Below are 24678 nucleotides of genomic sequence, written 5' to 3'. Positions count from 1 at the left end.
TTACAGAACCATTGTTTAAAGAGTATAATCAAAATGAGAGTTTTTCCCGGCATCCAATATCATGAAATAGGAAGATGTGTACGATCACACCTTCACTTTCCCACGATCATCTGAAGTACCTGAAACAATAAACTGAAACTGTAGCCAAAGCTTAGTGAGTTCATCCAAAGTACCAACACACACAACATACACCAACATATATTGGGTCCACAATTAACAGACTGGATTACCTCTAAGCCCACAGTATGAGTCTGGCTTGCCTATCAATCCCACAACTCATACTGGCTTGCTCCCGAGCCCACAACATAAGTTTGGCTTGCCTTACTAACCCACAGCGTATGTATGGCTTGCTCCCGAGCCCACAACATAAGTTTATCTTGCCTTACTGGCCCACAACTTATGCCTGGCTTGCTCCCAAATTTGTTGGCCTTCGCATAGAGCGGAACTGCCTCAACCCAACCATACTACATCGACATATATACAACAGATAACATATAATAGCCAAACAGATAATCATATAACCAGTCAACAGACTAATAGACAAATCTACAATTTACTACTTCATAGCAACATCCTAAACCAAGATACATAATCTATTGGGCCGACATTAGTGCCTTCGACCCCCAAGAATAGTATGGAAAACCCACCTCTCAGTCTGAACAAATAGTTGAATAGGCCTCGGCTCTGAATCTCATCTCTACCCGTCACCTAGTCATCAAATATTGACCATTCTCAAATACAACTCAAAATACCCTTAGGTCAAACATGGTCAAATCCTAGGTGTACTCAGCCTGTACGCGGGGCATACTCAGACGTTGACCAGATGCGAGGGTTTGACTGCGTACGCACATCGTACTACTTATTACGCCTAACGTATGCGCCCGGATCCTTTCTCAACTCATCAAGTGCATAATACATAAGCCCTTACGTCCAAATTACAAATCCAAACCCCAAATGTTGTCCTTGACCATAAAGTCTCCAACTTTATGGTCTTGCATGGCCATTAAGTGCTAAATACCATAAACCCTAACCTCTTAACCTATTAAGACAACCAAACTCATGCATAGTAGGGTAATAATGACCAAGACCACATTTTTATGCTTCTAAACACTTCAAAACATTTTAAAGGAGAACTAAATGGATTGGAGTAGCTCATACTCAAAATATCAAACTAATGGGACCAAAAGAACACAACTTTCATGGTCAAACTAGATCTAAGCATAGCTTCATCAAGTTCAGAGTTTCTTACCTCCAAATGATGTTGCGATTCTGGATCCAAAGATTCCCACTCCTCCAAGATGATATTTTCTTCTACCTCTCTCCTTCAAGGTTACCAAAACACCCACAAAATGCTCAAGAATGCTCAAAAATGGATTAGGGTTTTCTCGGGGACAAAAGTGGGTTGGAGGTTGATGAAGGAATGAGCCTTCGGGATTTACTGATGCTTATAAAGCGTCTAAACCCTAAAAATTAGGGTTTGAGGTTCTGGCACGTATGCCCAACGTATGTGAGCTCTGCCCAAAATTTACAAAAATGCCACTATGGGCCATTTTGCAACACTTTTCATACACAAGAGCTAAATGCAAATAATCTTCATACTTAGGGTTTAAAATGGAAATACCTCAATATCAAGATACTGGCATCACTATATCCACTTACCGTAAGTTCATATTTGCCACCAGAAACTAATATCATATCTTTTGTTTTTCACAAATACTTAAGAATATCCTTCACTGTCGTCCAATGAGCTAAACCATGATTTCCTTGATATTTGCTAACCATGCTCAAAGCATAAGCCACATCAGGTCGAGTACATGTCATAGCATACATGATTGATCCTATAGCTGAAGCATATGGAATTCAACTCATAGTATCTCTCCTTATCACTACTGGGTCATTGAGACTTGCTCAATTTAACAGTATGATTCATGGGTAAGTCTCCCTTCTTGGAATTTTCGATACTGAATCTTTTCAATATTTTATCCAAGTATGTACTCTGACCTAATCCTAGAAAACGTTCCTGCCTGTTCCTATATATTCTTCTACCAATAATATATGTAGCTTCTCCTAGATCCTTCATAGCGAAACATTTTCCAATCCAATACTTGACTTCTTGCAAGGTTTGAATATTGTTTCCTATTAGGAGTATGCCATCCACATACATAACTAGAAAAGTTACAATGATCCCACTAGCTTTGACATATACACAAGATTCATCTAAAATTCTATAAAATCCAAACTCTTTGACTTTGTCATGGAAGCAAAGATTCCAGCTACGAGACGCTTATTTCAGTCCATAGATGGACTTCTCAAGCTTGCACACCTTATTATGGAATTTTGCATGTACAAAACCTTTTGTATGAGCCATGTAAACATCCTCAACTACTTTTTCATTAAGGAAAGCAATTTTGACATCCATTTTCCATACTTCATAGTCATAGTGAGCAGTTATGGCAAGCATTACCCTAATTGACTTAATTTTTGCAATGGGTGAAAAATTCTCGTCATAGCCAATCCCTTGGTTTTGAGTAAAGCCTTTTGCAACCAGCCTTGCTTGGTAAGTCTGTACATTACCATCCATGTCGGTATTCTTCTTGAAGATCCATTTACACCCCCATTGTCTTTTGATCAGGTGTTTGATCAACCATAGTCCATACATGATTATTATACTTGGATTGGACCTCGATATCCATTGCCTCTTTCCATTTAGCAGCCTCAGGGCCTGCCATTGCTTCCTTGTAGTTAGTCGGCTCATCCAAATTTATTAATGTTTCATCATTAATAAATGTATCACTTTCTACAGTTATATGGAAAGCATAGAATGAAGGTGGCATGCTAATCCTACTGAACCGATGAAGGGGCAACAAATTGTCAATGGGCTCAACAGTTTCATTCTCAGGTTGAGAGCTAGTATCTTCAAAAGTTCCTTCATCTGATGACTCTTTAATCTCTTTAAGATCAATCATGCTCCCACTACCCTCTTTGGAAATGAGTTCTCTCTCGTGAAAGACTCATATTCGAGCTACAAACACCATGTTGTCATTGGGTATGTAAAACAAGTATCCTAAGGATTTCTGTGGATAACCGATTAATAAACACTAGGGCTCTGGGTTCAATTTTGTCTAAATTGTTTTTCCTAACAAGAACCTCACAACCCCAAACCTTGATATGTTCATTGTCTACATTTCATGAGGTGTATTAGCAACTTTATTTGTTGGAACAAGATTAAGGATATGGGCAGTTGTTTCTAAGGAATACCCATAGAATGATATTGGAAGCTACGCTCGACTCATCATGGAATGAACCATATCAAGTAAGGTTCGATTACACCTCTCAGCTACACCATTCAATTGTGGTGTTCTAGGAGGTATCAGTTGTGAAACAATTCCACATTCCCTCAAATAGTCATTAAACTCGATACTAAGACACTCACCGCCTCTATCAAATCGTATCATCTTTATCCTTTTTCCAAATTGGTTTTCGACTTCATTCTTAAACTCTTTGAACCTTTCAAAAGTTTCTAATATGTTTGATTAACTAGATATATCCATATCTACTATGATCGTCAATAAACATGATGTATTAGCGATTTGCATCCTTTATGGTAGATCTGAATGGTCCACACACATCCGTATGGATTAGGGACAACAAATATTCACCTCTTTCACATGAACTAGTGAAAGGTGACTTAATCATCTAGCCCAACAAACAAGATTCACATTTATTTTCTGATTTAAGGTCAACGATTCCAACACTCCATCCTTTTGCAGTTAGGTGATGTGCTTCTTGTTGATGTGCCCAAGACGGCAATGCCATAGGCATGACTTGTCTAAACTATTAGAAGAACTAATATTATACACATTGTTGCCTAATTCATTCAGACAAACAATATTTTCATACACACCGTCATAAGGAAAAGCTTTGATAATAAATGCACCATTAAAATAAGCTAAAATAGTACCATCATTATTATCAAAACCATAACGATATCCTTGTCTAAACAAAGAATGAAAAGAAATTATGTTTCGAGCCATTTCTGGCGAGTAGCAACAATTATCCAAATTAACCCTAACATTATAAAACATAAGTTCATAAGTCCTAATCCTGGAAACAGCCGATCTTCTTTTGTTCCCCATGATTAGACTCGGCTTCCCATGCTCAACCTCTTAACCTTCCTTTAGTCCCTGCATACCATAACAAATATGGAAACCACATCCTGTATCAAGAACCCAATAATTTGACATACAAGTATTATTGATTTGAATATAATACATACCAGAAGAAGATACACATGCTTTAGTCTTGGCATCTCTCATTTCGTGCAAGTACTTGGGAAACTTCTTCTCCAATGGCCCTTTTAGCCACAATGAAAGCACACGGCTTACTTTGGATCAACAACAGGATGGATGTCTAAGTTGGGCTTTGCTTTTATTCCACTGGACTCACCATGATGGACCTTCCCTTTCTATTTGGATGGGGTAGGGTCCTTTCTCTTCTTCCCTTTGCTTAGTTGGATATCCATGACCGAGTCACTTGCAGCACTGTTAGAATGAGATAATAGGGATGGGAAGTTGGGTTAACTATTTGATAATTAAACATAATAATTATATTATTGTGGGTTGAAAACCCTATGTACTCACCAGGTTTTCCAACCTGACCCACTCAGTTTATCTGTATCACAGGTGTCGATAGGAAGATACATTTCACTAAGAGATTAAAGGAGATGTAAATCATTAGTGTAAATGAATGTAAGGTATGTTTATGCGTATGTTTCTGTATTGACGATGACATCCTAGTATTTTAATACAAACAAAATACATTGCTTTGGAAATGCTTTGATAATATATATATCATCATGTTTTCTGGGAACAAGTTTCGCAATACTATTCTTTAAATGGGTATTCTAATTTTTAAATAAGCATAAATAAAAAATTTTAAAATGACCGTGAATTTGGGGATGTCACAATATCCCTGAACCTTCATATCATTACCTATGGTACAAAGAAACTGAGTGGGTTAGGTTGGGATCCTGGTGAGCACATAGGGGTTTCAACCTACAATAATATTATTTATTTTTCTCAACAAAAAATTAACTCAATTACCCATTCTTGTTATTACACTCTTTGATCTTAAAATGCTAATCTCAAGAGACCTATCCTAAGGATCTCTGTGAGTAGACAATACTACTTCGTGGAATTAGTAGCTATATGTGTCAATAAGGCAGCCATGAGGGGGATAGAGTACCCGAATGAACAACTTTCCTTTTCCCATGAAAAGTGTGATCATTAACACCTATAGGTGGTGAACATGCTAGTGTTCCACCAGACTACTTAGAATAGTCAGTGGTCGTCATCTAGACTCTGTTAGATGATTGGTACCGGTAGTACAGATAGCACAATGCATGGCCTCTCACCATTATTTTATTTTCCTAAAACCCTTAACTACCCAATGCAAATTTAAATAAGATAAAGTACTTTATACAAGTAAAATCATATCATATTATATAGCATAGATATCAAGAACACAGATAACAAGCATATATAACATTTAATAGATACTTCATATCTATATGTAAGTTGAAAGTAACTATGCACTCACTTGTTAAAAGTGGATTACTCGAAATTTGGGCAGCTTTTCGCCTAGCACTTTATCTTTTCCTTTGATATGATCTAGGTACGAATATCACTAAGTCTTAGTCATATATTCTTATGACTAATGTTAGTCCAGATTCCTCAACAATCCCATTATCGACTTATCTATAGGTGATAAGGAGCAACCATGTATGATCATATCAGAGGTAGGGTCCGTTTGGTATATACAGTATACTGTTTGGAAATCTCACTTTAAACACCTCACTAAATCTAGCGTAGACATCACCCCCGCAAGTAGATCAATTAGTAATATGACTTGGAATCATTGACAATTCATATTTATAAATTCATAATAACGACTATGAATATAAATATAACTGAAAGCAATATAAGTATAGCTTAACTTACAAAGATTTTCCTGAAAAAAGTCAGACAACTGCATTGTTAGAACTCTGACTCAAGAGCTCCTACTTATCGGACTCTCCGGTACTCTAAAGCCTAGCTAGATACCCTAAAATCTAAAGATATTTCAGGCTAAAATCTCAAAGATTTGCAGAGAGAGTTGTTTGAAAGTGTGAGGATGAATGACGGTTGATTACTCTATTTATAGGTTGAGTCTCGACCATGCACGTCGTGCCTTTAGAGGTGTGCGCCACGCCCTCCAACCACGTTGATCCTCCCGATTTGCGACATGTGTCATCTTTCTGCTGGTCCACTGTCACACCCCAAAAACCGAAGGCGGAAACATTTTCGGGGCGGACTCCACGTTGAGTATCAAATCCATTGTACATAGTAAGCAAGTAAACAACCATTACATTACATATTAGAATTTACATATGTTCAAAAGTAAAGTGTTACAAGTGATGATATCATATGTGTGTGTGTGTGTGTGTGTATATATATATATATATAGAGACAAAAGTAGAGACGAGTCTTCTGTACGCTCTGTCTTCTCCAAAAGACCGTGGGTACTGTCTAATATGGACCTGAGAATACAAGCTGTTTGAAAATCAGCATAAAGTCGGTGAGTTCATAAGTAGTTTTGTTTTAAAAAGAATGAGTTCCCTTTTTGTTTTCTGAAAAAGTTGTTATCCAAGAAAATCTTATATTTTCTTATGTAAAACAGTTTAGTTATCATTTGTTACCAATTCGATTACGTGTTGTATGTTACCCCAGGAAAATCCCATATTTTCCTAATAGTTTAGTTATCCATTTGTTTCTTAATTCGTGTACGAGTTGTTATTTTATCCCAGGAAAATACCATATTTTCCTAATAGTTTAGTTATTGAACTCCAATGTAATATATGATTATCTATTATACTTGTCATATTGGCTAGGTATTCTGATATCCTAATTGTGTTACACTTGAATGTACCTAGATGTGTGCCTTCATATTCGTATTCTTATTCTTAATCATATTCATATTCGTATTTTATATTTGTATTCGTATTTATATTTGAAGTTCTATTTGTATTCGTATTCGTATTCCTACTCCTAATCCTAATCCTATTCGTGTTCGTATTCGTATTCGCATTCGTATTCGCATTCGTATTCGCATTCGTATTCCTATTCCTATTCCTATTTTTATTCCTAATCCTATTCGTGTTCGTATTCGTATTCGCATTCGCATTCGTATTCGTATTCCTATTTCTATTCCTAATCCTATTCGTGTTCGTATTCATATTCGCATTCGTATTCGTTCTGCTCCTAGTTGTACTTTCTTATTTGTTCTGTTTCTTATTCGTTCTGTTCCTAGTTGTACTTTCGTATTCGCTCTGTTCCTAGTTGTACTTTTGTATTCACTCTGTTCCTAGTTGTACTTTCGTATTCGCTCTGTTCCTAGTTGTACTTTCATATTCGTATTCGTATTAGTTCTAATTGATGATTAGTATGAATTATTCGTAGATTATGAAATATAATTTAGATTGTAACACTTTATCATGAAATCTATGACTAATCTGAAAGCTAAACTTCGTAATTCGAACTGTTTGATTAGTATAGTTTTTGATATTAAAAACATATAGAATATAGACATTTGAACAAAAAATAATAAGTTTGAGTACAAGATTTCCTTGTACTTTTGCTTGTATTCCCCCCCTGAAAACATTTGAAAAACATTTGAAAAAGGGTAGGGGTATGAACTCACCAGTTGAGAAACGCATCAGTTTGGATCCTAAACGTCAGTTCTGGGTTTGCAAACGCACAAGATTCCTATGTATTAAGAGAAGATACACATTTGTATCTAATTAGAACTTAAATTATTTATTAGATGATGACATATGTTTCTAGATGCGAAAACACTTCATTACAAGTGTTTGGAAGGACCCGGGTGGCATTTAAGGACACATAAAGCTTGGATATGGAGTTTACTCTTCAAGAGTAAACTCATACTAGAGTTTTCGGCCCTAATGTCCCATTTCCCATGAGTTTATGGCCGTAAACTCATGGTGGGGTGCTTTTGGTTGCTAAATGGCTTGAATCAATTACGAGGGAATTTCTAGGGTTGGTTTCATGGCATGGAAAAGTGTTTTGAGTAAATTAGGGACCATATGAGGAGTTTACGGCAGTAAACTCTATGTTTACAGCCGTAAACTCTTGAATACATAACCAAAATGTTTCTTGTTGGTCCTCAATTAATCATATGTGATTTCAAGCTATTTTACAAGTCTAGTGGTGAAATTTGGGCATCATTTGACATGGTTTTAGGAGTTTACGGCCCATGAATCCACCTTATGGCCGTGAACTCCTTAGGGGGGTGTTTTCCTTATGTTTTAGGCTCCTAATTCGTATGTGGTTACTTCTAGAATTTATCCCAAGGCTATTGGTGTGTTTAAATGGCATTTTAACACTTTAAAATGAGTTTACTCTCCATATAAATGAGTTTACGGCCCAAGCATGTTCTTGGGTAGTAAACTCATGTTTACTCCTCTAAATTGATATTCAAGGTGTTCTAAGTCCAATCCCATAATTCTACAAGCCATATCTAAGTCTCAATGGTGTTTTGGAGGGGTTTTAAGGCATAAATACCCCCTTTATATGTGTTTACGGCCCAAGCATGTTCCAGGGCCGTAAACACATGAACAAGGTCCTAATTCATGATTTGAACTCGAATTTGAATGCTAAGGATGATATACTAGAAGTTAGGGAAGATACCTTGATGATTAGAAGCCTTAATTTGATGATTTAGGACCCTTAGAGTTGATTTGAGGAGAGAGATTAGAGAGAGCGTAGTGAGAGAGAGGAAAGGCTTCAAATGAAGTCTTTTGAGCTTTAAATAGGTCCTAAATTCAAGACACGGTGGAATTCTACCCGATACTGACGTTAAAACGGGGCTTTTGGTCGCACCCGATTAAGTCGTTGTAACCCGGCGGAACAAATTCTAAAATCTATCTAATTATCATATAGGGGTGTTTTCTTGAGTTTCTAATGGGTTTGGATACTAATTAAGTCATAATAGAAGCCTCGTAATAAATCACTTAATTTTAAAAACGTAGACGGAAATGATTTGAAAAAAGACGAATTTATAGGCGGAAACGGGTTTCGGCGATGGTTCGAACTTCGGGTTGTTACATCCACGCCCCATTGTCAGTGTGTGTTGCACACAATGCGTGCTCAGGCACCCTCAAATTTTAAAAACTTTGAAAAATAGTATCTTCTTCATACGAACTCCGTTTTCGACATTCTTTATATCCACACATAGCCATCGACGATATCTACAACTTTTTTTTTGACTTTGTCCACTAATTCTCACTTTATTTTTATAGTTATATTTTTAACTTGCTTAGACTGTTAAATTCCGTATAAAAATCATAACTCTTACATACAACATTCGTTCTTGACTCTCTTTATATCGACGAAATTATATCTATGAGATCTTCAACTCTCGTTTAAACTGTTTCGGCTAAAAATCAACCAATTTCTATTTCGGTTTGTGTCGCACACTGTTGCGCTGAAACGTCAAAAAAATCATAACTTCCTCATATGAAATCAGATTTGGACATTCTCTATATGTACGCTCTCGGTTTAACGATTACTATGATTTTTTTAGATAATTTATCCTAAATAATCTTCAATCAAAAACATGTATTTATCACCGTGACATATAATTATCCTATTATTCTTTAATAATCTAGCCCTATCTTGCAGGCGTTACACATGTATACCACAAATACGGGTGATTTATAAATGTTGGGAGTAATCACATTTAGATTAGTGCACATGAAGGTGATGGGTTTTGAGCATATCTACATTCCTACGTGATCATGCAACCTTAATTGCTTTGGATCTAAATTTTTTTTCACTAGTTATACATACAAATAAAAATTCCAAAGCAATAACCCTAATACTAGCATACAATTTCGAAATCCATATGAAAACTAGGGCTATAAGATTACCTTGCTTGCTATGTAGTAATAACAAGAATTCCTTTGTAAATCTTGACTCTTGAAAGCTTAGTGCCTCAAGTGTTGCACCTCTAATGGAGTCACAAACACCACTAGCAAAGGATGAAAAGAGAGAGAGGAGGTAACTCTTTAGAAATTCAGCCAGGGTTCTCCAAGAAAGCATGGGGGCCGAAAATCATATGCTAAGGGTTCCTTATATAGTTGAGGCTGCTAGGGTTTTCAGGTGGAAACCCTAATTTCCTTGCTTAGACCTTAAGCAGTCTATGGACCTTCTACTCTGGAAGCCTTGGACGAAATTCTATATGGGCTTCTATAAATTTCGTCCGCCCCATCCATAAGGAGTCTATCAGCCCAACTTTGCAACTATCAACGATTTGCAAAACCAGCCCCCGTTCTTTTAATCAGTTCATTTAATCCCAAAATGAATTCCAAATTAATTTCTGATTAAATACTAATTAAATAATATGATTTCTAATTAATATATTATTCTTATAATATATTAATAAATCATTTATTAACCTCTTTCTCCAAAAGTCATCATGTCAAGTTGCTATGGTGAAGACAACCTAAAAGGATCATGCTACTATCAAATCAAGTTCATACCAATTATAGCTATGAGTTTAGACACCTAACCCAAAAAAAGGCTCCTCAATTATGCAAATTAATGGTTGGTGCACCTGAAGGCTCCTCTGTTGTGCACTTTAAGGATTAGTGCACTTGAACGCTTAAGTTATGCATTAAGCTTTAATTCATTCACGCCTTAGTACTTAAAGGTCTTAATATCACATGAACTCGTGAGATGAAGACATTAATCATTTACCTTAAGTCTTAAGACATAAATGACTTTTATGACTTTTTAAACTTCGTCTTACTACGTATTAATTAAAAATGATCGCCCAAATCATGATTCAACATTATATAAATCCTAATTCCAAACCCTAAATCATGTTTCCATCCCTAAATGTGATTCCAAACAACAATTATGAAGTTGTGATATTCAAATCCTTTACAAATGTTGTAAGTTATTTTAAACCTTTGTAAATTCATTAAAACATTCATAAGTTTGGTTTAAGTAACTCATTTGCACTTTTTATCAATGTTTGTTACGGTTGAATTCAATTCAAAATCGCATTATTCAATTCCAATGGCGAAATTCTCATCATAAACTTCATTGAAATAATGGAATCACAACTAAAAATCATCATATGAACTAATTTCCATAACAATTAATTTAGATGGATTATATTTAGATCCAATAATGAATATATAAGCAAGACTACAAGTTAACATATCTATTGTACAACTTCCTTAAACGGTAAGGATTATAATTTACCCAATTCCACCATGTAAGGCGGGATTTGATCATTCGTTAGTTGAATATCAACCCTTATATGATCTATATCGTGTACCAAATGACATTGGCTCAAGCGGTAGGAGTGACCTCTCATTTGTGAAATGTCAGGAGTTTGAACCACATAGGTGGCATAGATGGATTTCGGATTTAATATTTGTTGTTTAAAAAAAATGATTTATATCGTGTATCAAGTACTTGAATAAGCTAAACAACATTAATTTACTAATAAAATTGGATTTGGAAAAAAGATCAAACCCAATATTGAGAGTTGAGCTAGAAATGTGAAGATCATACATGAATGGTCTTAGCGAAGAACTCTAGCTTCAACTTTCTTCTTAATCTTCAAACCTTAACCTTAGATCTTACTTAAGAGCTTGAAACGCAGTGTGCAATGAAGTTTTACTTAATTGTTCATTTTACGTAATTAATAAGGCACAATAACTATCTTAATATTTTAAAACATGTATCAAAGATATCCGTTTCATATTTCTTGTGTGATATATTTACAATCGACTATTGTATCGGCATGTTCAAAATTGTTAATCATCTTAAATGGAAATGAAAAACACATATTCTTATACACAACACTAATATAACCACATGGAATGATGTTTGGTTGCCTTGTAAAAATTTAATTGCTATCAAAAGCAATGTACATACATGAATTTGATTTAAAAAAATCGGTAAGTAAAAAAATGTCTCTTGCTATAATATATTTGTTCACCAATTTTTATTTTCAAACCTTTATTTGAAGTCTTAAAAAATAATGATAGATATGTATTATGATCTTGAAAAATATACTTTAAATTAATATATTAACTTTGAAAATGCCTCTTGTTATAAATAAAATCTGATAAGTCCTAATATATGAAAACAAGTTACATATAAATCTATTATAAGTTTATCTAATATTTATTATAATTATTCAATCAACATTTGTTCACCAAAGTTTTATTCCGAATCTATTTATTTAAAAAAAAAAATTATGAAAATGTATGTTCACTATGAACAATAATCATCTAATTTATGACATAATCTTTTCTTAATTCTTACATGGGAGTCGTATGAATCAACGTACTGGAATCACCAATTGACTCCGGAATCAAGCATAGCCGTTGGATCAAATGATTCAACCATAGCCATCCGATGGGAATACCAAGACATGATCATACCGTCGAATATTTACAAAATTGAATTTCAAAAGCTCGAGAGAGGGAGGAACAAAGCTACGAAAGGAGAAAGCCTCTATTTTGCTTCTCTTTAGTTTTTCCCCCTTTTCGATTTTTTTTCATCTATTTATCACATCCAAATTAATTACGCCTTTCATCACAATTACTGGCTTCCTATGCTTTCACGACGTTGCGTGGATCGGCTTTCTGCTGATTTGAGGCAAATCTTTGACGAATTCAAGCTGTGAATCTGAGCTGTTGGAGTTGAGTGATAGAAGCTTTTGATGGTTTTTTTTTCTGGGTTTTTCTGTCTGGGGTTGATTTCTTATTCCAATAGTTGTTGAATTTGGTATCAAATTGGGAAATTTAGTGAACGAATTTGATTGTTTCTCCCTTTCTTTTTCATACACAAGTTTTTATTCAGCAGACAATTTGAAATTTGGATAAGTAAGAATGGAGAAAGGTGAAGGCGGAGGGGATTTGAATTTCCCTCCGAAAAAGACTCAAACCGAGGCTGCAGCGGCAGCGGCTCCGACGACATCGACGGATTTCCCGGCGGCAAAGAAGCTCGCGCGCCAGCTGGATTTTAATAGTGTTGGTGGCAGTGGCAGTGCATCAGTTACGGCAACCACAGTTGTTTTCCCGGAGCATCCTCAACGGCTGATGGCAGGACAGATGCAACAGCCACCACCGTCTCCGTCACAGCCAAAGCTGCCGCCGCCGCAACCACAACCACAACCACAGCTACATCCACACCCACAGCCACACCCTCATCCAATACCGTTGAATCCATCGATGCAGCAATCTCACGCTGCAACCACTCATCAACAACCACCTATAACTATAAGGCCTGTGTAAGTATTCTGCATTATGCCTAATCAAAACTCCAATTAAGGAGTTTCTGATTCAATATATAATTTAACATTAAAGGGCATTTGTATCGATTCAAATCAAGCGTATTTGCAAAACCTCAAATCTTCCATTTAAAAAAAAAAATTGTAACTTTCTCTTCAATTAGACATTAAACAATAATCATCATTTGGAGATTGATTCTCTTTAGTTACCTTGCCTCTAATATTGGTTAAAAAAATTTATTTTGATGAGTGTCCCTCATGCTCCATTTAGGATTAAACATAAACTCTACTCACACCGAGGCACTGAATATTGTTGGATTGAAAAACTATATCTAATAACCAATATGCATTTTCATTCTGCATTTGGGGCTTAATCTCAAATGAACTCATACAAACTTTATATACTTTGGGATAGCTCACTACCTTCATATCTATAACAAGACAACAGAAATAACATATCGATTATTCCCTTTTTCTTTGTGCATTTAATGAGGCTCTTTTCTTTGCTAAAACAAAGCCTCAACATTGTCTTATTCGTTTAAATAAAAACTAATACTTTCCCTTTTCAGGAAAATCGAATCTCCAAAAGCACGTCCAAGACAAAATGTTGAAATAAAAGATGGAACTCCAAAGAAACAAAAACAATGCAACTGCAAACACTCACGATGCTTGAAGTTGTAAGTACATTAAAAAAAACAAAACATTATTCTATGATACATTTATAATACTATGTTATATCTTTCAGATATTGTGAATGCTTTGCATCTGGAATATATTGTGATGGATGCAACTGTGTAAACTGTCATAACAATGTTGACAATGAGAGTGCAAGAAGAGATGCTGTTGAAGCAACATTAGAACGAAATCCAAATGCATTTAGACCTAAAATTGCAAGTAGTCCACATGGAACCCGAGATCATAGAGTAAGTATTTTATAAAATTTACGGAACTACCCTTCCTGAGTAACATCAGTAACACTACATTATTGTAATATATTTCAGGAAGAAACAGGGGAAGTAGTTGTGGTATTAGGAAAACACAACAAAGGATGCCATTGTAAAAAATCAGGATGCTTAAAGAAATACTGTGAATGTTTTCAAGCAAACATTCTTTGTTCTGATAATTGCAGATGTATGGATTGCAAGAATTTTGAAGGAAGTGAAGAAAGACAAGCACTTTTTCATGGTGATTCAGGCAATAACATTGCTTATCTTCAACAGGCGGCAAATGCCGCCATCACCGGAGCAATTGGCTCCTCTGGTTATGGATCACCGCCAGTTTCCCGGAAAAGGAAGGGGCAAGAACTCTACTTTGGTGGGCCCATGGAGAAAGATTCATCATCTATTCATAGGATTCCACAATTTCAACAAATGAATCATGTTAAAGCTTCTGTTCCTTCTTCTTCTTCTTCTTCAATGTCTCCTGTTCTTCTTCCACCTCGTGTTTCTAATGTTGCTCCAGTGGGCCCTTCTAAATTTACATACAGGTATGTGAATTCATGAAATAGCAATGTACTTTCATTTTTTATTGCTTTAAATTGGTGGATATTTATAATAGGGTTAATCTCAAAAAAGACCTTGTATTTTGTGTTTTTTCTGGATTAAACCTCAAAAAAAAATTTGCTTGAAAAAAACTGTGTATTTTTTCATTTTTCATGATTTGGTCCTTTTAGTCATTTTTTGCCAAAAAAAGGGAAATTGTCATAATTGAGAAAAGTCCTAATATTTTCGGAAAAGTTTCACTTTAATCCCAAATTTTTTTTTTGAACAGAAAAGTTCTGATTATTTCATTTTACACGATAATTTGTCATTTCCTATTAAAAGAAAAAAAAAATTTGTTAATTTGAGCCAAAATTAAATAATCGGGACTTTTCTGTTAAAAAAAATTGGGATTGAAATGAATCTTTTCCAAAAATATTGGGACTTTTTTGACAATTTCCCTCAAAAAAATTGTAAAATGTTAGGATTCTTTCGAGAAAAACTAAAAAAGTTGAGGGTTTATTTGGAAGCATTTAGAAGGTTGAAGGTTTTTTTCAGAAAAAATACAAAGTTGAGGGCTTTTTCGGAAAAAATGAAAAATTACAAGGTTTTTTTCAGACAATTTTTTTTTTTTGAGGTTTAATCTGGAAAAAACACAAAATATAAGGTCTTTATGAGATTAACCCTATTATAATCAACAAATTAATGAAAGTACATTGTTGTTTCTTGCATTTAATACATGTTTATAAAATCTTTTAAGTTGCAATGTTTTTTTTATAAAACTAACTATTTGATCAATTGTTGAAATTGAAGGTCTCTTTTAGCAGATCTTATTAGGCCAGATGATATAAAGGAGCTTTGTTCTGTTTTAGTGGTTTATGCAAATGAAGCTGCAAGAATGCTTGCAGGTAATTCTAACAAAATAGCAATGTACTTTCATTTATTTTTGTTTATTATAAAATATAATATCTTTACATTTTTTTTTTTTTTAAAATGAGATTTTTTTTTTGTAAAAATACAGATGAGCAGAGAGAAAGCTCAACATTAAAAGAAGAACCTGAAACTGAAAAAGTGGTGGCAGATGAACCTTCAAGTGGGGCCCACAATGATGATGATGAAATGGGCCCAAATGGGTCTGGTTCAGATGGGCCAGATGGGTCAAAAGGGAGGCCCATGTCCCCTGGAACTTTAGCATTGATGTGTGATGAACAAGATACGGTTTTCACTGCTTCAAATTCTATACCCGGTGGGGCCCACGTGCCATGTCAGCTGCCAAATGGACAGGTGGTGACTGAAACTTATGCTGCTCAGGAGAAGATTGTCTTGACAGCTTTTCGTGATTGTCTTAATCGCCTCATCACTTTTGGAGAATTGAAAGGTAAGTTTGATTGTTTGTCAAATGTCCGAAATACCCTTGGATGAAATTAGGAATCTTGTTTACCCTAAAAGTCGAATTTTGTAAAGATTTATAATGTCAAGTTCTTAAAGATTGCAACTTTCTATTTCCGGAGATTTTGGATAGCATTTGTTTTGATTCATTGTTTATCAAATGTCTAAAATACCCTTGAGCAAAATTAGGAATCTTGTGAACCAAATACAAATTCCCAAAACTAGTTAAAGGGTATAATGAGAAATTTCTAAAGATTGCAACTTTCTTAGGAGTCCATGCTTTTGATTGATACTTTGTTTTTGGATAGTGTTTCGTTGTTTGTCAAATGTCTGAAATACCCTTGAGATTCTAACTTTATATTCACCCTTGTACAGAAACACAATGCTCTTCATTGGCTAGAAGTGATTCAGGAGGTCAAAGTCAAATGGAAAGTCAACATGAACAATTCAACAATGGCTTTGAAAACAATGGAACACATATGAAAATCCCTTTTCGTGCTGAAAATGGAGAATTAAAATTAAAACAAGAAAAAGAGAGATAAAAGATTTGAGTAGAAAAAAGAGTAAAGCTGCATCATATAATTAGTGTTAAGCTATTCTTTGATGCAGAGATGGAAATTACAGTTTGCCCCCCTCCCCCATTGTTAGATTTACTAACATGAATACTCTTAATTTTTATTTTTTTAAATTTAACATAGTTTTTTTTTTATTGATGAATATTATAGTTGAGGTAGGTTTTGTGATAGTGAAAATGTAATGTAAAATGTGGGTGTGATCTTTATGTATACTGTGATGGATCCATGGAGTTTTTTTTGTTTTTTTTTTTTAATAAATATCAATTTTTACTAATTTCTTTTTTCAAGTGTTGACTAAAGATCAATTGGGATTAACATGAGAGTTCATCATATAGACATTGTTCTTTTGTTGAAAGAAGAAAAATGTTGATTGTTAATTATTTTATACAAATACTTGCTTTCATTTGTTAAAATAATTGTTGTGGTTTGCTTCTATAAAGATTATGGTTAATACTTAAGAAGTTAAAGTTAATTTCATGTCTTAATCAATATCAAATTATAATGACTATTGCATTAACACCACCTTGTAAGCAAATTTGGAGAATAATTCATTTTTCCAAACCTTAAAATATCGAATGTAAGATAGATTCATATCTTAACAACTTTGAGTGAGAGTATAATTTTAAGAAAAGAAGTATATTTATGTAGATTTAATTTAACATCTTATTCGCTTATTTAGATAATGTTGGGATTTGCTTATTTAAAACAACTTATGTTTTTTTAAGTGTTTACTAGATGTGTAACTTACCAAATCCAAATTTAGGGGAAAAAAATGTTAGATTAGCTTATTTGATAACAAAATGCAAGAAGTTAACAAGTTTTTTCTATTGTTTGTGAAAAAAAAACAAAACTGCTATTGTATAAATAAACAACTACCCACATCATCACCTTAAACTAAGTATTTAGGTTAAAAACATCTTCATAGATTAAGATTGATTGTCTTTTTGTACTTTTAATAAATAAATAAATAAATAAAACCATTTGTAAGCATTTGTAAGCATAGGTAACATACATGTGGTTTAGCATGGCAACTCCATTTGTTTAATCTTTCATTAAAACAACTACATTCTCTCTTAAATATTTAATAGTTAAATATAATAAATAAATATATATGTAAGACTAGAAACCCGACTGACTTCATGTGAATTTCCTGCATCTTTGCATATAAATTTTGTCTCACTTAAATATAAAATTTCCTAAAACAAAATCTATAATTTAATGGGTTTTAACTAATTTTTTAGTCTAATTATAGATCTTTAAACCTAGAATGTTTTTGGATATGACAGAATCCAGAAATCTAGATCACATTCTTCTTGTCTATTTGAAATCAAAATACCAAAAATAATAATAAATAATCCGATTATACATCTACAACAAACAAGAAGTATTTAAGCACGTACAAAAAAAAATATATATTATTGAATTTAAGACTTATTTGTAAACTATATGTGTGTGTGTGTTTTTTCTATATTTTTAGTTAACTGAATTTTTTGAAAAACCAACTTATAATTTCTTAATTACTAGAGTGACTGAAAAAAAAAAAGGGTATCTCTGGGAATAACACAAAAGATCACGGGAATGAAATGAAAATATATAAAAAGTTTGTTATCTTTCTTTCTATATATTTCTGCCCATTAAGTTCCCCATGCCTTTTCTGTTCAAACTAAAGAATCTTATATTCTTTATTTATTTCTTTATAAACACACACATACCCAGGTGTTTTTGTGTGTGTTTTTGCATGTTTTTACTATTAATATAACCATTAACCAATCAAATGAAGAAAAAAAAACCTCAAAGAAAATGAAGAACTCATCCCCATCTTCTGAAGATCATAAACAAACCCCACAATCTGAATCAGAAAACGAAACCACTTTCAAGAAATCTCTTCAAGTTCGTCTATAAACCCAAAATCTTCTTCTTTTCATAATTCGATTGATTTTTGTTTTGAAAATTTGAATTTTGATTTGTTTTTGTTGCAGGAGTTGAAAGATTTGTGTTCACAGCTTCATCATGCAGCAGATTCCTACCAATCCACTTTCTTAAATTCCAACCAAAAGCAACTGTAAGCAACCACATTCCGATTTTGACTTTTCTGAGTCAAACTTGTTGGATTTCAGTTCTAAATTCTAAAAAAATATTACTTTTAGTTCGGAAAGACAACTTTTAATACGATAGCAGAAAGTTTGAGCTAAAAATACTAAACATTCAACGTATAAATTGGATTTGAAAATGAGTAAGTTTGACTTTGACTTTGACTTTTCAGAGTTGTTAAGAACACGAAGGAATACATACAAAGTGCCTTGGTGACTGTTGTGGATCATCTTGGATCCGTTTCTGCTAATCTTGATCACCATTTGTCTAAAACTTGTTCAATAAATCAAACAGAAGTCAAAATCAATTTCTTGAATCAAGTGAGTTATGTATTATGTATTTATGTTTTAATCGCATTTTGAAAGTTGTACTTTTTTTTTATGTTCAAATTTAATTAAAGTTATTTAATTTACGAAATAGAAACTGTTGACTTGTCAAGACTATTCTCATAAGATTGCTCTAGCTAAAGTTTCCTCAAGAGAGAATCTTCTGAGATACAATTCTCGTTATATAAAACCACGTAAGATTCTATCTTTTTCTTTTTGTTTTATGTTATATGTTATTGTTTATGTTTGTCTGACATAGAGTTACGTTTGAATCAGCTGTTTCAAATGTTTTGAAACTAAATCAAAGCTTCAGGTATAATATTTTTCTTTTCCTTATTTATTTATTTATTTATTTATTTATTTATTTATTTATTATTGCATATAACGTCCTATGTATTTTACAGGGAATCCGAGAGTCGAATTAGTGCAAAAGATATAAAAGGAAACGACGAATTTAAGGTAGATGAAGAAGTTCCACTTTTCTTGTACACTTGTAACAGCTACAAACCGTTGTGTTCATCATCGTCCATTCGAGGTATATCTAAAACCTTAAAAAAACAAATATTCCTTTGTCATTTTAATGGGACAAAATTGATTTTTGTATGTATCAAAACACAAATGTCTTCCTCATCTCTATTATAGCAAATATAGACCTAAAAATCTCCTCGATTTATTTACTTATTTATTTATTTCAGTTTTTCCAGTTCGAGACAGCCTATCTGTTCAACCAAAATCTCAATCTTTTCAATTACAGGTGATTTATGTTTCCTTAATTTCTTATAAAACATTTTCTTTAATTATCCTCATATATATCAACAAATATAACAAACTAATCACTATCAAATTCTTCCCCATTTTTTTGTAGGACAAAAGTAAGAATAGACGGGGTGTGTTATTCATGAAGTCGCGACCAAATAACGAGATATTATCAGTATGTGGAAGCCGAAGAATATGACTATTTTTATTATTATTATTATTATTATTATTATTATTATTATTATTATTATTATTCTTATCATTGGCATCATTCCAAAATTTCATAATCTTTTCATCTATACATTTGCAAAAAAAAATCATTTCCATGGTTAAAAAAAATATGTTTATCTACTGGATCCAGATACTTTCCTTCTTCGACGCCTTTTCTGTCGAATTTTACATAAACTTGTTACAAGAAAAACCCCTGAAACAAAAATAATGATAATTAGGTCATAACATAAATTGAGCTCACAATGTGTGTGTGTGTATATATATATATATATATATATATATATATATACATAAAATTCACTCACCAAAAACAGCAATGATACAAGGTACAAACCACTGATTTGGAAATATCACAAGAGACTGCATATAAAATTACAATTTGTTATTCATAATACCAAATATATAACAAATAAAAGTACAAGTTTGAGATTCTTACATCATCTGCATACAGAAAGCTGAAGAATTTATTCCCCGAAAATGAAAAACTCCTTTTGTTCTTGAAACCTTTTTGAATAGAGTAATCAGATGAAGAGTTTTTTAAACCACTACCCAAATCAATAGCCTGATGACCTGGCAATCTATGGTTTCTTCCTCTGACTTGCAACCCATACCCCTTTGTTCCCCACACATCAAACCTCGAGTCATTCCGACACACCAATTCCTTTCCGATCACTCCGGAATACATTGAGAAATTCAATTCCGTTCTTCTAGAAGGTAATCGTTCATCACCTTCATTCAACGATTGTTTCAGTTTCACTGAATTGGAAAACAAAACCGGATCTTTAATGCTTTTGCTTGTGAAATCCAACATTTTTGTTAAAAGCCAGAAACAATCTTTCACCATATGACTGGAATCCAAACAGTTGGAATCACCATATACGCCAATTCTACCCTCTCCAACTTCCACTAATCCAAGAATCGCTGCATCTCCATCTCCCTAAAATAAACTCGTTAACATAAGTTCATAATCTCAAAAAGGGTAAAATAGTAAATTCACATGTGTACCTTATCCGTATGCCCATTGTTACCCGCGCTATCAAACAAAGGAAACCGATGCAAAAACCCACCTTTTGGGAACTTATCAATGTTGCTTCCCGATGCATACCTACACCTATCATGTTCGATTTTGATATTTCCATTGAGAATCCGATCACCAAACGCAATCCCAAATGGGCCCAAAAGCTCGTTCAAAGCGGGTAAATTCGCGCCACCTGTCACTGGGGTCCACCAACTCCGTGTATTATCATCGAAAAATCTCATCTTTGTGATAGTGTCGACGTTATACCAATCACCAAACACCACCAAACCCAACCCACTAACCACAACATCGTCTTTTAGCTTTCGTATCTCCTCTTCGAAATACTCGTCTTCCAGATCCACCATTAACAAACTCCCGTAATTGTTCGCGTCAAAGCAAGTCAACGGGGATCCAAGCGTTTCAATAAAGTAGCCTTCTTCTCTTAAAACGTTAAACATTGAATGAAAATTCGTATGCAAATGGTCTCCATGCCAATCGAGAATGTCGTTATGAACGGATAATGAATCCCTAGGGACATACCCGGGTGGGTATTTTATGTTATGAAATTGATCGAATAAAACCCGTTTTGATCTCACCGGAGTCGGAATCACTTGTAGTTTTAGATGTAACACGCACGTGCTGTTTTGGAAGGTGGTTTCTCCGGTCGCCGGAGGGGAGTAGATATGAACGACCACCTTCCCGGAGATCTCGCCGGAAAATTCAGATCCTTCTTCTTTGATTTGGAGGTGTAAAGCGAGGTAGCCAGTCCATGGCCAGATGACGTCGGAGTAAGTGAAACGGATGTTGAGGAGATTACCTTGTTCAGTCGCCGGAATCCATGATGGTGGAGATGAGAAGTAGCCGATTACTCCCATTCCGTTGAGGATGGTGGCGTTGAAAAGCACAGGCATGCCGCCTGCGTATAGCGGTTGTTGGCAGAAAGGCCACGTATATGGGCAATCTGTGTAGTCAAGAACATTCGGGAAGATTGTGGCTCGAGGCTTGTAGTTTTTCAAGATTTCATATGATTCTAACCTGTTATATCAAAAAGATATTAAAAAAGAAAAAAAAATACGTCTTTTTGCTACAAAAAAGATATATAAAAACTTACAAATTAACCCTTCCGGAACCCTGCTCATACATATTATGACCAGAAAGCTTCACAGCACCTTCGACTAGGGTTTGCTTCATGCTTGCAGGATTCAAGATTTTCTTTCTTTCACTTTCAGGGATGACACTAACAAGAAGACACACAACACCAGCAACTACAGGACTTGCTACACTTGTTCCTGATAGTGTTCTACATCCTGTTCCTATAGCAGATCCTCTGATATTCCTCCCATATGCAACTACATCTGGTTTTACACGTCCATATCTGTAGTAAAGATCAAATTTTATAGATTTTGATTAAATCTTTGATCATTTAACTAAACATATGAAAAAAAATAGAATACCCATGAGGGATCTCCCAAGTGCTCATGCCACGTGATGAAAATGAAGCAATGTTGGAGCTGTAATCTATTCCACCAACACCGATTACATCACTTTGATCAGCAGGGTTGTTTAAAGTGCCATAATATGGTCCATCGTTGCCAATTGCAGACACCATTATAATGTTGCTTGCTGTTAATTCCCAGACTTTCTCTACAAATGGAAGATCCATGTTATCAGGGCCACCGATGCTTAGGTTCAAGACATCCATGTTGGTTGCGATTGCATAGTTGAATGCATCAAGAAACCATGATGTGTATGAAACCTGTAATAAGCTGAATAGAAAATTATGACTCTTAAGATAGTTTTGAAGATGGAAATGATGAGGAACTGTAGTGTATGTGTTACCTGTGCATCTGTAAACACACGGAAAGCGTAAATCTCTGTATCTGGTGCAAACCCTAGACATTCTGTGTTTTCACCAGCAATCACTCCAGCAACAAATGTTCCATGTCCGAGATTATCGTTTAGTGAATTCTCATTGGTCCAGTTTGTGCGTTCCTGAAGTTGTGAAAAGGAAATAAACCTTTGGATGACGACAAATAGAGAAAGCCATGGAGTCCATCAATGGCAATGATACCTTTATATTGCGGAAATGGGGGTGATCAGAACGAATTCCAGTATCAAATATAGCCATCTTTACTTTTGCTCCAGTGTACCCTTTTGACCAAAGTTCATCTGCTCCAAACAGGGATGTAACTTGAGATTTCTGCATTGAAAGTAATCGGATCACACAATGATTGCCATAGAAGGAACTAATGGATTCAAATGTTGTTGATATTTACCTGAGATAAAAGCTGTCGTTTCCACTCAATCGTCTGGTTAGCAGTCGTGGCTGCAGCGACGAAATCTTCACCATCAGTAAACGACATCGACGTGAAGATCTTCCCAGGTCGCTTCTTCCCATCTACAAACGCCCCAACTCGCTCATACCTTTTCCTCTTCATTCCACCAAGCAAGTTCCTTAAATGGTAACTCGAATCAACCCTAACATCTTTCACCATCTCCAGTGTCTCAAACTTCCTAATAACCGAATCAACAGCGTCATCGTCGATGGAGACGACTCCAAAATCCGTGGGGAATTTAGAAGCAGGGTTGTTTCTGCCGATCCACTCCCAAGAACACGAGTTGTACGGTACTTCATTGGCGTTATGCTCGAGATACGCCTTGTGGTCTTCCGCTTTCTTGTATTGGATGAATCTGACAATGTAGTTCTTGCGATTGATCGGTGGTGGTGGTGGTTGTAGTGATGGTTTTGGGATTAGGGTTTGGTTTTCTGATGGGTTGTTGAAGCGGTATATGGAGATTGAGATGCAGAGGAAGATGAATGAGAAATTGAATTTGGGGGTAAGGATCTTCGTCATGATGACGCTCTGGTTTAATTGATTTGGCGGGAAAGATTCCTCATTGATAGTTGGATTTGAAGAATTTTTTTGGACATGGAATGTCGTCTTCTTCAGTGCCTTTAACTGTATATGAAAATTGAAATCGATGGAACTTTTTCGAAGTCGTTAAACAAATCCAAAGATGAACTTCGATTGTTTCTGCTTTTGTCCGTTTAATTAATGTTTTCTTTCTTTCAATTTTGGTAGCGATTTTTTTTTTTTTTTTGAGAAATTAGGTCGGAGGGAGTGGCGCCATCGAAACCGCACTCTCTCGTATGCCACATAGACGCCAACTCAGATATTTTCTTATTTCATCAACTATAAACCGCAATAAGGAAGTGGGAAAAAGGTTAGAAGAGAGAAAATAAAGAAGATGATTGGTTGAGAGAAGAGAGAGAGCAAGTAAAAGAGGAGAAAGAGAAAAGGGAGTGCAGCTACCACAGTGGAAGGGGGTGTTCATGCAGAGGTGGAAGGAGGCTGCGGTAGAGACCGCAGCCCACTCACCCAAAGCCTTAGTATAAGAATAAAGTTTTACCCACTGTGCGTTGCGGCAACAGTAATGTATTT

General features: G+C 34.7%; 3 protein-coding genes across 3 annotated transcripts; 2 read left to right on the top strand and 1 right to left on the bottom strand.

Moving 5' to 3' along the window:
* Positions 1-12569: 12569 nt before the first annotated feature.
* On the top strand, positions 12570-17052 carry LOC145069528 (protein tesmin/TSO1-like CXC 5). Its single transcript, XM_079016463.1, has 7 exons — positions 12570-13371; positions 13941-14048; positions 14117-14294; positions 14373-14857; positions 15663-15757; positions 15871-16227; positions 16614-17052. The coding sequence occupies exons 1-7, from the start codon at positions 12971-12973 to the stop codon at positions 16778-16780; spliced, it is 1791 nt and encodes a 596-aa protein (XP_078872589.1). The 5' UTR covers positions 12570-12970; the 3' UTR covers positions 16781-17052.
* Positions 17053-18494: 1442 nt separating this feature from the next.
* On the top strand, positions 18495-20246 carry LOC145066169 (putative protein ABIL1). The gene is made up of 8 exons (XM_079013373.1): positions 18495-18703; positions 18793-18875; positions 19077-19224; positions 19325-19424; positions 19507-19543; positions 19635-19765; positions 19926-19984; positions 20096-20246. Exons 1-8 carry the CDS (start codon positions 18614-18616, stop codon positions 20183-20185), a joined length of 738 nt encoding a protein of 245 aa, XP_078869499.1. The 5' UTR covers positions 18495-18613; the 3' UTR covers positions 20186-20246.
* Positions 20189-24255, bottom strand: LOC145066168 (subtilisin-like protease SBT6.1). Its single transcript, XM_079013372.1, has 9 exons — positions 23512-24255; positions 23307-23435; positions 23075-23227; positions 22690-22991; positions 22347-22610; positions 21223-22270; positions 20654-21154; positions 20523-20577; positions 20189-20410 (listed from the first exon to the last, which is right to left on the bottom strand). Exons 1-9 carry the CDS (start codon positions 24088-24090, stop codon positions 20331-20333), a joined length of 3111 nt encoding a protein of 1036 aa, XP_078869498.1. The 5' UTR covers positions 24091-24255; the 3' UTR covers positions 20189-20330.
* Between the last annotated feature and the right edge of the window lie 423 nt (positions 24256-24678).

The sequence above is a fragment of the Lactuca serriola genome, chromosome 8 (assembly GCF_051521515.1).
Source record: "Lactuca serriola cultivar US96UC23 chromosome 8, Lser_US96UC23_V15, whole genome shotgun sequence".
Lineage (NCBI taxonomy): Eukaryota > Viridiplantae > Streptophyta > Magnoliopsida > Asterales > Asteraceae > Lactuca > Lactuca serriola.
Note: the sequence above shows the minus strand (reverse complement) of the source record. Positions and strands in the feature narration are given on the sequence as shown.

Bases quoted from the DNA above. Each gene is read 5' to 3' on its own strand.
- LOC145069528 (XM_079016463.1), top strand. From the start codon at position 12,971: ATGGAGAAAGGTGAAGGCGGAGGGGATTTGAATTTCCCTCCGAAAAAG. The intron at 14,295-14,372 runs GTAAGTATTTTA...AATATATTTCAG, and splicing joins ATGGAACCCGAGATCATAGA to GAAGAAACAGGGGAAGTAGT. The intron at 14,858-15,662 runs GTATGTGAATTC...TTGAAATTGAAG, and splicing joins CCTTCTAAATTTACATACAG to GTCTCTTTTAGCAGATCTTA.
- LOC145066169 (XM_079013373.1), top strand. From the start codon at position 18,614: ATGAAGAACTCATCCCCATCTTCTGAAGATCATAAACAAACCCCACAA. The intron at 19,225-19,324 runs GTGAGTTATGTA...TTTACGAAATAG, and splicing joins AAATCAATTTCTTGAATCAA to AAACTGTTGACTTGTCAAGA. The intron at 19,544-19,634 runs GTATAATATTTT...TGTATTTTACAG, and splicing joins AAACTAAATCAAAGCTTCAG to GGAATCCGAGAGTCGAATTA.
- LOC145066168 (XM_079013372.1), bottom strand. From the start codon at position 24,090: ATGACGAAGATCCTTACCCCCAAATTCAATTTCTCATTCATCTTCCTC. The intron at 22,271-22,346 runs GTAAGTTTTTAT...TTGATATAACAG, and splicing joins GGTTCCGGAAGGGTTAATTT to GTTAGAATCATATGAAATCT. The intron at 21,155-21,222 runs GTACACATGTGA...AGTTTATTTTAG, and splicing joins ACAATGGGCATACGGATAAG to GGAGATGGAGATGCAGCGAT.